Source organism: Mytilus edulis, chromosome 6 (genome assembly GCF_963676685.1).
Source record: "Mytilus edulis chromosome 6, xbMytEdul2.2, whole genome shotgun sequence".
In the NCBI taxonomy this organism is placed as follows: Eukaryota; Metazoa; Mollusca; class Bivalvia; order Mytilida; family Mytilidae; genus Mytilus; species Mytilus edulis.
In genome coordinates, this window is record NC_092349.1 from 10,361,181 (window position 1) to 10,378,602 (window position 17,422).

At 33.6% G+C, this 17,422-nt stretch overlaps 1 protein-coding gene across 2 annotated transcripts in view; it reads left to right on the forward strand.

Moving 5' to 3' along the window:
- Positions 1 to 1,474: 1,474 nt before the first annotated feature.
- The window catches only part of LOC139527082 (potassium voltage-gated channel protein Shaw-like), a 37,180-nt gene continuing 21,232 nt past the window's right edge, over positions 1,475 to 17,422 (forward strand). The window contains exon 1 of one of the 2 annotated variants that reach the window (XM_071322349.1): positions 1,475 to 1,723. In XM_071322349.1, coding sequence (XP_071178450.1) covers positions 1,691 to 1,723 — 33 coding nt within the window. In that variant the 5' untranslated portion in view covers positions 1,475 to 1,690. Of the gene's footprint in view, positions 1,724 to 13,757; positions 13,871 to 17,422 lie in introns of those variants that run through there. The other variant, XM_071322348.1, reaches the window with a different exon arrangement.

Below are 17,422 nucleotides of genomic sequence, written 5' to 3' on the forward strand. Positions count from 1 at the left end.
ACGTCTACCGTTTTTTTTTGGGTTATATATTTTCAAAATTGCTATGATGTATGGGATAATATTTTTTCCGGTGGGTATGTTTTTGAATGTCTGTGATGTAAAGGATGCTATTTATATCCTCGCGAGGTGAGAACAAATGGGGGTAATTACGATCAAGATTAATCAACGTCAGACTTCATGACAATTATTTACATCTCTCAATACACAAGAGTAAACATTTTATTACCTTTTATTACATAAGGATCAAAAGGTTAACTATACTAGCAGTAAACTTTTACTCTAGTAAGGCGGTCTGTGCTTGTCAATATTTGGTGAATTCATGTTTCATTTAAGATATGAACTAAAGGAGAATGATGTAGGGTATAATAGTCGTCATTTGATTAAAAATGTGTGTTTTTATGATCATTATAGATCTGTATTTAGTGCATGTTCATGCATCATCATCTTTTGTTTTGTTAAATATATGGTTTAATTGACTTTCGAACCACTGATATTCACTTCTGCCGTTGGCCTTAGTGAATATAAATTTTTCAAAAGTCAATAATTATAGATTATCGTTGATAATCTCAACGAAATTGATTTTCTCGCTTGAGCCGGTATGGCGAAAGTGAGAAGAGGAATAGAGTTGAGATGACCAATGGTAATCTGTTTACCACTATTTACCTATGATGACGTTGTTAATTTCATCGACAACGGGCACGTGGGTTCTTAGTTTCTAGCGATAATTTTCACATCACTCGACTCCTCTAAGATAGAAAATATCAGTCAGCAAGATCAAAGGAAAAGTTCGTAAAATAGCGACAAAAGTACATCATCAAAAGACAGTACTTGTATAGTATCTTCCACTCAAATCGAAAATTGATAATTTACCAAACTCTATTTTCTTTACAATTGTTGCAATCTGCAAGCATAAGTTGAGTATGTGTCTGGTTTTCCGAAAACTATCTTTAACAATATACATGTATATATTCTCGTTTTTATATAGATTAGACTGTTGATTTTCAAATTTGAATGGTTTTACACTAGTAATTTTTTGGGCCCTTTAAAGCTTGCTGTTCTGTGGGATCCAAAGCTCCGTGTTGAAGGCCGTACCTTGACCTATAATGGTTTACTTTTATAAATTGTTACTTGGGTGGAGGGTTGTCTCAATGGCACTCATACCACATCTTCCTTTATCTATATACACTGGCACATAGGAAAATAAAATGATTTTACACTATGAGGCCATGGTGTTTATCGACACTATACTTTGGCACTCAGGAAACTAAAAAATAGTTTTACAATAAGGCCAACGTGTTTATCGCGTTTACACACATGGCATTTAAACTACATAACTTGCCAAATGTCTTGGCAGTCGCCCCATCAATTTACATAACGACGAAAATCTATTTCGTAACATTAATGTGAATTGTTTGGATAAACGTGCGGTAACTCACTTAGTGCTTTATACTATTAACATTTCATAATATCTCCCAGGATGCACTGCGATTGTACCCTGGGCCTTGAACGCATTAATTAGATAGCAAAATGTGGTCCGAATCTGGACACTTTTTCAAAATTTCGTCACTGTGCATATGTGTTATAGCGGTTAGTTCAAATGATTTTAATGTGTAAAACTTTGTTCATATATATGTAACGGATTATTTCAAATGTCCGCATTTTAAGGATTTTCCCCGAAATTTTACTCAATATGTTATTGGTACCGGAAACAGTCGTAGAGATGGTAAGTCACGAGGTCTGTGAGTTTGAAATTTGCATCCTGAGTTTTTGTTAAAGAGACGATTTTGTGGTTGACATTTTTGCTTCCTTACAATATATATGTTCCGGACCATATGAATATTTGGACCATACGCGTATGGTCATGACCATATGCGTATACTCATATGGTCCGACCGTACGCGTATGGTCGGACCATATGAGTATATACTCGTATGGTTATTGACGGACCGGACCATATGAGTATTTTGACCATCTAGATATTTTTTCAAAACGTTTCAATAATACAATAAACTTTATCTAAAAAAATACAATGATGGTAACATGACAATGTATTAATTTAAAGGCTACGTTAAAATTAAATATTGATGCCAAAGTTAATTTTCATCGCTTATTACATTTTTGCATGTAGGCTTATGATGCCATTTACTTCCACACGGTAACAATTTTTTTCGCATTTGCACGTCATCCTTTTCAGTTACACCCTTTGTTTGCAAGTGAATAGATAGTCTTCTCTGCAGCTGCGTGCAGTGATGCCGGGGTTTTGGGTTATTCCGATGTGTCTACGGTGTTTAGGAAGCTCTAGATTTCAAATATCGTAATATGACTACAGTACATCATATTCACAAAACAATTTAAATAAAATATGTTCCTTGCCAGTGACTTCTTGTGTAACAGTTTATTGAGAAATTTTTGGAAGTTATCTTTTCAAGACGACATATTGCTATTCACTCGTAATAGCAAATCGGTAATGGACATCGGTATAAAATGTGTTTATTATAGTTTTGACTAGGTAGTAAAATTAACTATGTGAAACTTCTTATTTTTTATTTAATTAATCTCTTTATTATAATATGATAATAAAATGACCTATATGATAGCGTAATTTTAAGGAACGATCATACCATATGAAGAGTTTAGAAATATTCAAAGTAAACTGTAACAGAGTGTTAATTACCCCGACCATACACGTACGGTCGGACTTTACGTGATGGTCGGACCATATGAGTATATACCCATATGGTCATGACCATACGCGTATGGTCCAAATACTCATATGGTCCGGAACATATATATATATAGAACTATATTGCTTACGCAGGCGATCCAAGTTTGTAGTTCAAAAGGGTTCAATTCGTTTACTTCTACTATCAACTTTTTTTTTGTTGACAACTTGCGACCGGCGTCTTTAAGATAATATCAAAACTAACCAGGTCATTAACAGTCTAAATCAAAGGTCATTTGACTTTTAAATGTTTTTTTTTTTTGTATTTAAGCGTTGTGATGCTGGTATGGTCGTGCTTGTAAATCGCGTTTATAGGATAACGAATGAAGCACAATTAAGTCTCTAACCAACTGACTACATATTCAATATGACAATTATTTTGTCAAGTGATGTACTTTTATTTTCTGAATCAATTAGTGCATTTAGCATTCAATACATCAGTCGCATGTATATATAATTCGCATTAATTAAAATAAATTTTGGTGCGTAGATGTCTTTTCGATGTCCTACTTGTACTATTCTAAAGTATACCAATATCGAAACGCTCTATGTCTGAGATGTTTTTAAACAAACAAATTAACTGTTTACTCAAACAAGAATAACACATATTACATAATTTTGTAAATCGTTATTTCCAACATTAATGGCAATTAGTTCGGCACTAAGATCAAGTCCTCACGGTACACTACGATAATTTTGCTTATTGTATCTCATTTTTCAAACTCTTCACTCAATTGCTTTTTGAAAGAAATCAGACAAGAACGTCTATTTGTCCGTGTAAGCTATATAAATACACAGCCAAGTATGAACATAATTTTCGGGGCAACTGGTCTATTAAAGGCTTCTTGAACCATTTCATCTCTTTAAGGGCCACATAGCTTGTGAGTTGAAGAAAAACACGCCTGCCTCTATATAAAATCCCTCTTCGTTCAGTGCCCGTCTACAAGAGGGACGAAAGATACCAAAGGGACAGTCAAACTCACAAATCAAAAATAAACTGACAACGCCAAGGCTAAAAATGAAAAAGACAAACCGACAAACAATAGTCCACATGACACAACATAGAAAACTAAAGAATAAACAACACAAACCCCACCAAAAAATAGGGGTGATCTCAGGTGCTCAGGAAGGGTAAGCAGATCCTGCTCCACATGTGGCACCCGTCGTGTTGTTTAAGTGATAATAAATCCGGTAAGTAGTCTAATTCGGAAGTTCACATTCATGAAAGGGAAGGGGATTGTAGTTACGACGTAAGGAACATATCCGATATCATTTGTAAAACGGTTATTCTATAACGGCCAACCAACTCGTGATGGCGTCCGTAAAATTTACGAAGGGATGATTTCAACTTCACTATTTGGAACTCTTGATTTAATAGCTTCCTTGTGAGCAGCAACCCTCTATCAAGAAAATCATGATAGGAAATGCAAGCACGGGAATATCGTATCAATTGGGAGATATATACCCCGTATGCAAGTGCTGCTGGAATGTTGCTACTTAGAAATGGAAAGATCACAATTGAAATTATTTAGTGAAAGAACATCATCTATATAGCGGAAAGTAGAGTTAAAGGATATTGCTAACTTCTTGTCTTTCTTCCTAAGAAGTTCCTGCATGAAGTCCGCCTCATAATAATAAAGAAACAAGTCGGCAAGTAGAGGGACACAGTTTGTTCCCATTGGAATGCCGACAGTCTGTTGAAAAACACGTCCTCCGAACGTAACAAATATGTTGTCAATCAAGAAATCAAGCATCTTGATAATATCAGTTTCAGAGAATTTTTTGTTTGAATCAGAGTGATCCTTTACAAAGTAGGATTTATCCCTTCCTAAGACAAGATACTTGTATCTACGTTGGCCATTCTTGTTTATGAAGCAAAGCAATACCAACTTTTTCAATTTGTCTTTTAGTTTGGAATGTGGAATACTTGTGTAAAGAGTAGAAAAGTCAAATGTTTTAATACTGTTACAAGATGAAACTTCCACACCAATCTGTCTTCGTTTAGTTGCAGTCTTAATTCCTCACCCATCTCCCCGATCGACCGACGTTGAAGAGCCTATACCACTGGAATTATTTTTAATTTGTTTTTGTACAGAATATACACGAAATAGTTGCTAATGGACGTGAAGTGAAATTATATATATATATTAATCACTGCGTTTTCGGATTTTGAAATAAAGATATACATGTAGCCATACGAATTCTCATATATTAATGTTGTACGTTATGGCAGATGTTTGAAATTTTCTGTTTTAACTTATTTCACTTCTTTAGACTCTGGACGATAAAGTTTAGACTAGTGTCGCTAGTGGAAGACTGTATTTTGACCTCTAGATGTCGTTTGGTTGTTTGTGTCGTTAATTTGCTGTTGAAAAATACATCATAGTATTCTTTTTATGTATTTTATATATATTTGGTACTAATATCAAATAGGAACATTTCATAGATATATTTATACAAACAATATTTCAAAAATAGATAAACAACCTCGCTGTTTTTATACGCCATTTGCAGACTATTTATCAAGGTCGTTATAGGTTGCTTACTTTTTGATTTGTCAGTGCTTTTTTTAGTTTGGCAATTACGCTATGTCTTATTTTGACCTTTCTAATTGTTGACTTCTCGTTCCCAATTACTGTCAACATACAAGACATCCATATCACTATTTTTGACGCATAATAACATGGCCTGATATTAACACAGATAGCTAGAAATTTATGTCAAATGAGACGGGGAATATGTTGTAGAGCTTACTAAATGCATACCACAAATACGAAAAAATAACAAATTAATTAATTAGTACTTAACTGTTACTGTCGTTTAATGTTAACGATATAACTGTAAGATGCGTTTGGCACTAATTTTCTTGTCACCATAGCGACGAACTGCTTAAATTTCAATTAATGGAAACAAGTATAAACTATATATACTTTTGTACATTGAAATAAAACTGCTTAATATTCCTGATATAATCAATATAAGGGAGGGTTGTCCTCACGAATGGTCTTGTAGGAGGTCTTACTACTTCATTTTTGTCGGATTTTATGAAAATTTTAGATTTATTCTAGCAATGACTTTAATGAGTTTGAAAAACAGCGCCGATTTACTATATTGTACGGAATCATATCGTCTTGGAGATGTAAATTGCATGTAAAATTGCAGTGTCAGTTCTCTCTCGCCTACAATTGATTTGACTCTCGGGTCATGTTCAAGGTTGCAGGATTCTTTGAGTTGACTTTCTATTCAAAAGTGAAGCAATCTCTAATTTGACTCTTAACTTTTATTCAAAGTTGCAGGTTTGTCCAATTTTAATCTGAATTCATATTTATTAGGTTTGACTTTCAATTCCTCTTAATAAAACTAATTTCATATTCAAAGTTGCACGAACCAATTATTTTATTCTTAATTCTTATATTTATAGATGAATGAAACTCTTATACGACTCTTTATCCCAAAATTGGCTGAAAGAACCTCTAATTCAGCTTTAAATTCCTATTCCAGGATTATCCAGTTTTACTCTTACTAGTATTCTATACTATTAAATGACCTCATTTTGTGTGTCGCTTCTCTTCCTTCAACAATAAATTGATCATTATGACTCTGTGTCCTATAGCTACCATGCATAGTCCTATTGTCATCCTTACTTATGATTATTCTGTTTGGGTTATTTTGGGAGTAAAACGTAAAAAAATACGTCCGGGTACTGTTTCTGTCATCGGACAGACGTTTAAGCTGAAGGACGCCTCCGGGTGCGGGAGTTTCTAGCTACATTGAAAACCCATTGGTGGCCTTCTGCTGTTGTCTGCTCTATGGTCGGGTTGTTGTCGCTTTGACACATTCCCCATTTCCTTTCTCAATTTTATGATTTAAATCTGTCATTGTTTAAGCTTGAAGATTCATTTATTCGATTTTCAATTCCATTTCCAGATTGTTGATTTTGTGGTGTCATTCTCAGCAGGATATCTGAAGTATCCCCCTTCTCCCTTATATTCCTGTTAAGTTCGCATAATACCTTTGTTGACTCTTAGGTTCTACTCATGGTAGTAAAATTCTCTGATTTCACTCTTATTTCTTATTCAGAATATTTCCGGAATTCTGATTTAGCTGCTTGTTCATGTTCATGATGATTACTTAAATAAAAGCAACAATGGTTTTGCCGTCAGTTGCCTACAAAATGAACGTTTGTATATCTTTATAATAAGTTATCTTAGGTCATGCTTAAATTGATTTATTGTTGTTTGTTTAACTTCTGGTGGCAAATAGTTCATGCATGTATTGAACGTATAGGACATTTTAAAACATTTTTTATGGAACCAAATGTACAAATCGGATACATTTTATACTTGGTTGTAAAATTTTTCCCAAACGTTTACTTCTCTTAATTCCTTGTCATCGAAATAATACAAATTCAACCAATCAATATATATGTGTTTCTTTTATTTCCTTAATCACACAATAACACTTAACAGGTGTTAATAACGGCAAAGCAATACACATTTCGTCATGTTTTAATTCACAAAGAACACAATCAATAGAGATAATACTTAAATTTCTAAATATATAGTGTTATAGATATCCTTTCTGATTAACTTTAGCTAATAAAAGGAGACATACATAAGTCATCGAAACTCGGCTCGATGTAAAAAAAGAGGATGTGGTATGATTTGCCAATGAGCTGACATCTCTCAACACGAGACCAAATGACACAGAAATTAACAACTATAGATCACCGTACGGCCTTCAATGTCCATGTTGACGCTATTAACTTTTCGGTCATAATTACAGAATTATCGAACTTGTTTTTATTGATAGAGGTCATATGGTTGTACATCCAATGAATGAAGGGATACAGTGATATTTATTTCCGTAACAGTCCATCTTTTTTTCAATGAAACTTGCGTACACATTTGACCCATAACTGCTGGTGGACGTTGAACCTAGTCAAGTAGTCAGCACTTGGTTTTGACATGAAATATTACTTTTTATTTTCATTTTATTTCGTAATAATTTGAAACACTAAGGCTTTTTTTTACATAGATGACCATTGACGGCACAGTTTGTCGGACCTTTTGTCTTGCAGAGATTTTAAATTCATGTTCAATTTGGCCAGTCATTTTTCTTTTATTCCTGCATCGTCGATATGTCTTATGGAAACGAATCACGTATCTGGCGATATGAAATGCTTACTGTTAACAAAATGTAATGTATTCTGTATAAACGTCAGCCTAAATTAATGTTTATTATGTAAATAAAAATCTGCAAAGACGTTGCATAATTAATATAGAAATCATCAACAAATCTGCAAACGATGAAACATGTAAGAGTAACGAATAAATGTAGCAATCTGCCAACAAAATCAATTCCCAAAATGTCAGCAACACGTTTATATTTGGCAAAAGACAACCACATAGTTCCTGACTTGGGTCACGCATATGAATTAAACAACATCGTTGTCATAGTTAGTTAGATCTAAACCCTCTCCGACTACACGTGTCTTAAACTCAATATTATTAGATTTGTTCGAAATGTTTCAATAGTATTTCAAACAACCGCATAACAAAAATCTATAATACACGAGAACAATCACAGTATGAAATTTGATCGGTTTTGGTCGGGTTGTTGTCTCTTACATACATTCCTCATTTCCATTCTCAATTTTATGACAGAACGTATGAGGTTCAAATTGAAAAACAATATTGGTGTTTTGAACTTAATTAAACTTGACCTATGATGATGGAAGTGTTTAACGACATTGACTGGCTTTTCAGCCTTCGCACGACTGGCTCGGTGTCCGAAGTCGTTTGGTTAGCTTTTAAATATTTTCTGCAGTGGGTCAGGATCAGGTCAGGACGCCATTTAAGGTAGGCCGCCGTCTTGGATTTTTTTAGTTTATTTAGTTTTTACTATTTGGATGTTTCTTTATCTCACAACGAATGTCGCAAGATTGGTCAGCTTGGCAGTCCGGTAACCACGATGATGGAGTACTGGTAGATGAGTCTCGGATGTAGTATTAAAGATGACAGGAAGCATTATCAGGACCAAAGTCGTGAGACAGTGAAATGAAGGGTTCATCATCCAACACCTAGGATACAGCCCTAGTGCTAAGGAGAGTGCTTCGTTCTTTGCACGTAAAAGAACCTTGTTAGCTAATCGATGTGTCTATAAGTGACATATGGCCAGTGGCGGATCAAGAAATTTTGATGAGGATTGGATGGGACCACTATCTGTCTAAGAGGATGCCCGCTCCGGTCATGCTTCAGTATTCCCTTAAATATCAGCCAGTGCTACTCCATAAAAGAAAGGCCTCGTCCTTCCCCCTAAATCCGCCTTTTGTTGCAAAAAACATCCAACATACATGCATTCATTTTTTTCAGCGACTTCCAAATTTCTCGCCTTTCATGATGGACCTACCTTGCAGAATCTGCTAATAGTATCAATTATTCAAATGAACAGTTCATGAATATGCATGAAGTATTTGCCAATGGACACTAAGTAAGCTTCAATCAATTATCCAATCAAAGATTTATCGCTAGCAACCGGAAGCTGCCTGACTTACTTATCCGTGTGACTATTACTCATCCTGGTATAACAAATAATAAGAGTTTTTAAAATATTAACAGTTCTTAAGTAACATGGACATGACAAAAGATGATTAAATATTAAAAAGATAACACGTGATAATTAGATTATTGCAATAAATGGATTGTTATGTTTCATTATAAAGGGAGTTAATAAATAGCATTTATTGCAATATAACAAACGACTTATTAAGGTTACATGGAATAATAAGACGTATATTGGTATATCGTACATCAATATAAAATCCTTAAGTAGACACTTGAGTTTGTAGAAATACACTCTTAAGTGAAATAAAAATGCTAAAAAAATACCATGATGCACAAAAACATAAGGATATCTTTTCTTCCTGATCAGAAACTGAAAAACCGAGGACGGACAGACTAAAGTCAAAATTGTAAATTCTTTAGTTAAATATATATTTAGATTTATTTAAAAACTACCGATGAATTACACTAAAATATAACTATAGTCTAGTACTTGTGGCTATTTTTCTTCAATTTTTTTTTTACCCGTCTCGCCTCCAGAGTTCTAAGGATCATTTTATAGATTATGCATATGTGTTACCACCAGAGAAAACTTTTTCTTGTGGTTTTGGCGGAGAAATGGACCGAACTATTTTTGTAACTTCTCTATTTCCTAAATTACTGACCATTTATATTGTGAATGTTAGTATGGCTTATCATTTAAACGGCTATGCAAGTCTACATGTACCAAAAAATGTAAGTATACAACTTATATTTTTGTGTTTAATTACCGATAAAAACAACACATTTTTGAATAGTAAAATAAAATTCTAACTAGATATTGCATGGTTTTCAATCAAATTTAATGCTATTTTGAAAAAAGATGACAATTTTAAAATTTGTTCATATTAGATTATCATATTTCTAAGTAACTTACTTATGGATTTTTTAACGACCTTTGACTAGCTATTTGTTTAGTTGACACTATTCCGTTTAATTCATAGGTTTTATAAAAAACGAGTGAGAATTGAATGTGATCGCTTAATAACGAAAGCCTTCATCATATCACTTTCTATTCCTCACAAGAAGTTTTAAAGATCCCGATGTTAAATCTTTATGCCAGCTGGGTCTAGACAGCTATATATATACATGTATTGTATAATAAGAAAGTCTTGTACTGGCATCCGGATGATCGAAAACAAACTATTATAGTACAATTGGTAAATAGTGAGTTAATAACAATAACATCACAATTAATGTAAAAGTACTAGTAATTCGTACCAATTATCATATAAATATATACTAGTAATAAATTTTCTTAACAAGTTTATAAATAGTTTATTATATAATATTCATCATTATTCTTAAACTGAAAAACGTTTTTGTTTTTTTGTTTTTCTCCATTCTGTTTAAATAGCTGCTTTTCCAGAATATGTAAATTTCATTATCCATGATAGTTTCAGTATGAATGATCAGTATGAATGAACAGGTATAGATATTTTATATTAAATTTTAGTTTTAGATATATGTTATTTCTTAGTTGTTATTGGTTTTGAACTAGCTGCTAGTAACTACCAGTACTGTCAGATCTGTAATTTGTGTCTATTTTGTTTAAAGGATGTACAAATATCCTGCAACGTCTTGTTTATTGAAATATTTCGGCGGGTATATTATTAGTGAGCAGTAGCTCGCAGTTTTACTTGTTTTTTTTTTTACAGTTGTTTTGTTTTGTATCGATGTGAAGAGTTAAAAATATGCCTTTTTCAACTATTTTGTTTTGTTTGTTCTCATGTTGTTCTGTTACAACACTGTCCCAGGTTAGGAAGGGTTGACTCCTTCAAACATATTTAACCCATCCATATTTCTATAAATACATGTACCTGTCCCAAGTCAGGCATCTGGGTGTTCAGTGGTTGGTTCATGTCTGTCATATTTGTTTTTCGTAAACTATATTTTTATAAAGTAATCTGTTATATTTGTGTTCTAAATTTAATTGGTTTATATTTTTCATGTTGAGGCCTTTTATAGCCGAACTAACGGTATTGTTTTTTTTTTTATTTTCCCATTGTTGAAGGCAGTACGGTTGCCTAAAAGTGCTTGCATCTACTATAATTGAATTGTGGTGGAGATCTGCCTCATTTGAACTCATGTCGCATTGGGGAAGACGTTACTAAGTTGTAGAACTTGTGTCTGATCCTTTTGTCATTTTGAACAATAAATATGTTTAAACTATTAAACTCATACCGCATCTCCTTATTTTTGTACAGTACCTTGTAAATACATATTTTATTTATGCAAAAGTTCAAGAATGATTGTCCATTTGTAATCCGGCATTAGCATCATACTGTTTAAACTCATTTTTTCTTGTTTTTTTTTTATTGGGGTGTTTTGAGGGATTGAATGTTGCGGGTGTATTTTTTAAAATCGGAAGGTGTCTTATATTGAATAGGATTGTCAGTTTTCCTGACGAATGACGTCGGTGGCAGTACGGCTGTTTCAATAAAATATGACGGCCAAAGTCGTGCCGAAAGTAGCGTTGATCACAAATAATCAATAAATCAATTTTATTTCGAGTCTTTGGACATATGTTGAATATAAATGTAGATTATGACGCCATCACGATAATAGGATTATTCATCATGATTAAACGCGTTCAGTTACATAATCGCTTAATCAAAGATTGGTATCATGGATTACAATACATGTCTTTCCAGAAGAAGGACAATGCATTTGAATTTAAGAGATACATTCTTGAGGTTTTGTACGAATCTAAATTTAGTTAGTACTAGAACACACCCGTGATATCGCGGGTTCGTGACTGAATTAAAGTATATAACTATGCGTAAGCCTTATTTAAGTATTGGTATTGTCATCTGAAAAAGTCATGCCGATTATAAGATACACAGTTTGCTCTGCTTTCAAAATCTTTCTGTTTGAACCCGTCGACCTTGAACTTATCAATTATTGGTAATATTAATTATTTGGAAAACAAAAGGTTCTGGAATGGAGTATGTTTTAATCAACAGGATTGTCCTATATTAGTTATAGATAAAGTTGAATTCTTTTGTTCGCTGTTTTACGGCATGACCGCTAACAAATTGAAAACTGTACCTATATGCCTTATTTTAAGTCCAGATTTTTAGAATTCGTATTGTTATCTTAGAAAGTCTTACTGATTGAAATACTACAATAGGGACAAATTTGACAATGATTAAATTTAGTAGTGTCAACCCTGTGATTATGACCCGTATATATAGCAAAATCCCAAAAACACCGTTTGGTGGTGCGCCTGTCAGATGCGAAACGTACAGATAAGATAATAGGTAACAGATGAATAAATATACTATTAGTATCGGTATCGGATTCGACCCGGAACTTGTTAATTATTGGCAATATCAATTATGTTGAAAACAAAAGGGTCCCGGGGGGGGGGTGTAATTTTTAACCTACAACATTGTCTTATATTAGCTATATATAAAGTTGAATTCTTTAATGTTTACTTGATGACGGCTGACAAATTGGACATTGTTATTTTAGTATTATAGATATTCTTTGGTAAAGGAGACAAGGAAAGACAACTCGGGTATAAAAAGGTACAGTTCTTAAAAAGTAATCGAATGTATAATTAAGACAAGTTTTAAAAAGAGAAATATAGAAGACTGATTTCAAGTTCCTAACTCACTGAGTATTTTGTGTGCGTCATTATTATAAAACAATTACAAATGAGATTATAAGTCCCTACTCTTCATAACGTTTGTTTGGTTTTTTTTTTGTTTTTTTTTCATCGAGCCTGCGTCATTTTTTTCAAAAACCCTACATTTCGTCGTCTGTGTCGGTGGTCTCTATGGTAATGTTTGCCTCAAGGGTGAGGGGACCATAAAACGTACGAACACAGCCTTTAAAATGGTATTTGCTGCTTCTTCGCTAAGCACATCGGAAGTAAAGAGTAAGATGAAAGACTATTCGGTTCGAAAACACAATAATGTGTCCGGGTATGGTGGTATATCTTCCTGCAGACAGTCTGTTACATTGTGAACAGTCTGTTACATTGTGAACAAGCACATCAAAACATCTGGCTTAATTTTTAGGTCTAGTTCAAAAGAGGGTTATATTTGATTTATATTACATCAGCATGTTCGGGTCCTTAATGGGCACATGTATTTGTCGCTGGATGTTAAATATACATCATTATCAACTCATCTGTAACCCCCATCGGGACCTTCTTAAATCGAAATGTGTCAAATTTTCTTCTTTTTTTATTTAGGTTTGATTTCTTTTTTTTTTGGCACAGGACGTTTGGGCTTTACTACCTGTAAAACGATGGGACATTTGCGATTCAATTATTATGGACATTTACGCTTTAAATTTTGATTGACCTCTAATAAATTGACCGGAAAATTGCGCTTTTTACCTGTAGTCGTCTACCTGTAATTTCAATGAGAAGTAATCATTACGTTAATAAATTTAACTTTAATATTATAATATATGTGTTATTAAATCGACAAATGGTCAAGAATCCTTCCATACCCACTACATGTATAATGAAAAGTTCTCCTCGACTCAGTCGGCTATTTTTATCTTTTTGAAGAGTATCATTGGACATTCGGTGAGTTACCTTAAGATTTATATTGATGAACAGGCAACTCAGTCAAGAATTGAGAAAGATAAACTTAATTATGTACTAGTATTTCAAATGTGGGCGAAATACCAGTCAGAACAGATAACAAGAGCTAAAGTTCACTCCTTGGGCTTCAGAAATTACTGGAAAACGGATCTGTGATGACTATACGTGTTTTTATGTCTTTAGAATGTTTACTTTTAGTTGTATTTAAACTTTTAAACATACTAGAACACACCCGTGATATCACGGGTCCGTGACTGAATTAAAGTATATAACTATGCGCAAGCCTTATTTTAGTATTAGTATTGTCATCTGATAAAGTCATGCCGATTATAAGATACACAGTTTTTCTCTGCTCTCAATTAAGTCTTTCTGTTTGAACCCGTCGAACTGAAACAATAATATTGATTATTTGGAAAACAAAAGGTCCTGGAATGGAGTATTTTTTAATCAACAGCATTGTCCTATATAAGTTATAAATAAAGTTGAATTTTTTGCTTCGCTGTTTTACGTCATGCCCACTAACAAATTGAAAACTGTACCTATACGCCTTATTTTTAGTCCAGATATTTAGTATTCGTATTGTTATCTTAGAAAGTCTTACTGATTAAAATACTACAATAGGTAACAATTGACAGTAGTGTCAACCCTGTGGTTATGACCCGTGTATATAGCATATTAATCCTGAATATAATGTTTGGTGGTGCGCCTGTCAGATGCGGAACGTACAGATAAGGTAATAGGTAACAGGTGAATATACTATTGGTATCGGTAGCGGACTCGACCCGGAACTTCTTAATTATTGGCAATACAAGTAATAGCTTTTCTAAAAAGCTTGCCGTATTTTAGCTGATTATATTGAGATCAGTGGTTTGTGAGTAGTTTATTTTTATTGGAATATTGCACTTCAAGAAATATGAAAACATGCGCTTTTTTCTACTAATTTGTCATTTTTGGTGTATTATTGGTCTACCCGTGTTATAATGGAAGGAGATTTTATAAAATTGAGAATGGAAATGGGGAATGATATTATAATAAAATGTATTTCGCGTCTATAATCAACTTGATAAAAATAGCATATAACCTACAAGTACTTTTGAGGATTACTACTTGACAAAATGGACAACAACAGAAGGAAGTGGCGGATCCAGAGGGAGATGTCAGGGGCGTAGCTAGGCATTCATTCAACTGTAGGCACAAATCGGCAGGGGGTCTGGGGTCTTGATAGGGGTTCAGGGGGCCGAAGCCCCCCGACGGAAAACGGATTTCAGTATTTTGGCTGCAAAATTTTATGCACAAAAATATTAAATTTTCTGGTCATTTAATCATGATAATTATAATATACATAATGAAAAGTTCGAATGATCTGAATGGTAAATTAAAAAACGCAGTACAATTGGAAAATCAAATATTAAAAAAAATATTTACAATATGTACTGCCCATCAAAGATCCGCGTATCCCTTTAATTAAGCAGTACACCCTGTTTGGTATTTTCAAATCTATTCCGTTATGATCGATATATACGTTTAACTTAATGGATAGTACATATTGACGATCCTTCATTAAAAAAAATACGCACGTGCACGTAAACACTGATATTATACTATATAATAACACTATCCTTTTGGCTAAAAAAACATCAACCATCAATATTTTGATTCTAAAATCTTCACCCTAGCCACACAAAAACATACACACATAGTCGATGCCTAGTGCAAAAGTTCTGTTCTGTTCATACTAACGTAACAAAATTCAAGAAATTCGTATTTCTTTATATACCGCTCTACTGTAAAATCCCTACCTGCTTAGGAATTTGAATAATTGTGGTCATTACTCGTAGATCTGAGAGTACAACAAACTACTGGAAGCTAGTTGATAGATTGATTTTGTGTAAAATATTTATACAAAAAAAAAATGATTATTTACAATAAACACAACAGGGAACTTAGTCCTGTAATAAGTGTTGTACAGGATGAAGGTCTGAAAATTTGAAAATGCCATGCATTGGAAAATGAGGGATTATTGGATAGGAGAAGAAAAATTGCCTTTCAGTAGACCAACTACGAACTCCTCAAGAGTGGCATTCTCTCTACAACTGTCCCCATTCTGACCAGACGTGACTACGTCTTTATGCATCCTGCACAGCCAAACGGACGACCAACATTGGCAAGTCGGGTGAAGACAAAGTGGAAAGCTAGTTGAAAACTAACAACAACTAATTAAAAATTCATTTGTCTAAGTAGAGGTTCATTCAAGTTTTTGTTGATAGAATTGAAATGATCTGAACCAAAGTTCTAGTTTATAGTTTCTATATAGGAACACACATAAAACACATTCAATTCTATCCAATATGCCATTCACTGAGGACGAGAGACTAGTGTACACATGACATTCGAGTTGTGACACCTGCACTGGAGCTCATCTACATATAACGTTGTTTATTATTTTTTTTAACAAAAAAAAAATATTTGTGAAAAAATTATGTGTAGGCACGTGCCTTAAGTGCCTAACGGTAGCTACGCCCCTGGATGTATAAGGTGTACACCCCATTCCCCCCCCCTTTTGCTCATTTTTTTTTTTAAATGATTAATCATACTAGACTATGTGAACTTTGCGATTTCCTGTGTACTCTATTTTTTTAATATTTATGTGACAATTCTTTACTTATAAAGATATTTTTGGCTGGAATTTACTGATTCTCAAAGTAATGTGATTCGCTATGGTAGAGTTGACCAGTGCTTCGAAAAACGTCACTCAGTTGTTTTGAAATTCAAATTACAGTAACACATTGCTAAGTCTGAGGATGACAATCATGACACCTTCAAAGCGACATAGGATTGAGCAAGAACGTATTGACTTCTATTTAACTATTCCACCGAACAGGAAGTAATACTCTATAGACTATAACACTCTCATGAAAAAATTCTGAGGCAATATTATTTACCTACGAGAACATGTTTAACCCCAAATGCCATTGTCATGATTGATTGAATATATAAAAGTGCTGCTTTGCGTTGAAGACTAAACTCCAACCTTTAATAATTTACTTTTATAAATTGTGACTTGGATAGACAGTTGTCTTTGGTACTTACATACATGTATATGAGATCCAGTTATATCTATCTACAAGATTGAGCACACATTTTTTTTGTAATAAATTTAAAAGATAATTATTTCTATAATATCTGATAATATGTATCAGTTATTTGTGATTTTTCATTTGATGTGTACTCTCTGGTAATGTCAGTTTCAGCATGATCAGTTGATTGGTTGTGATAGAAAAAATGGGGCAGTTTGCAATTGTCATGTGCAGGTACACCACATGTGGATCTTCTTTCCCCTCTCATTTATAAAATTGTGCATATCTATCACAGAAACGCACCAGAATTTTGGTAAATGAAACACTTGTCATATTAAATTAAAGTCAGGGGTGGTATTAAGAGGGTTTTTCAGGGGGCCTGGGCCATCCCTTTTGTAGGAAAATTTTGTTTTTTTATAGGGAATCACTGAAGCATGACTGGAGTTGGCCCCTTCTT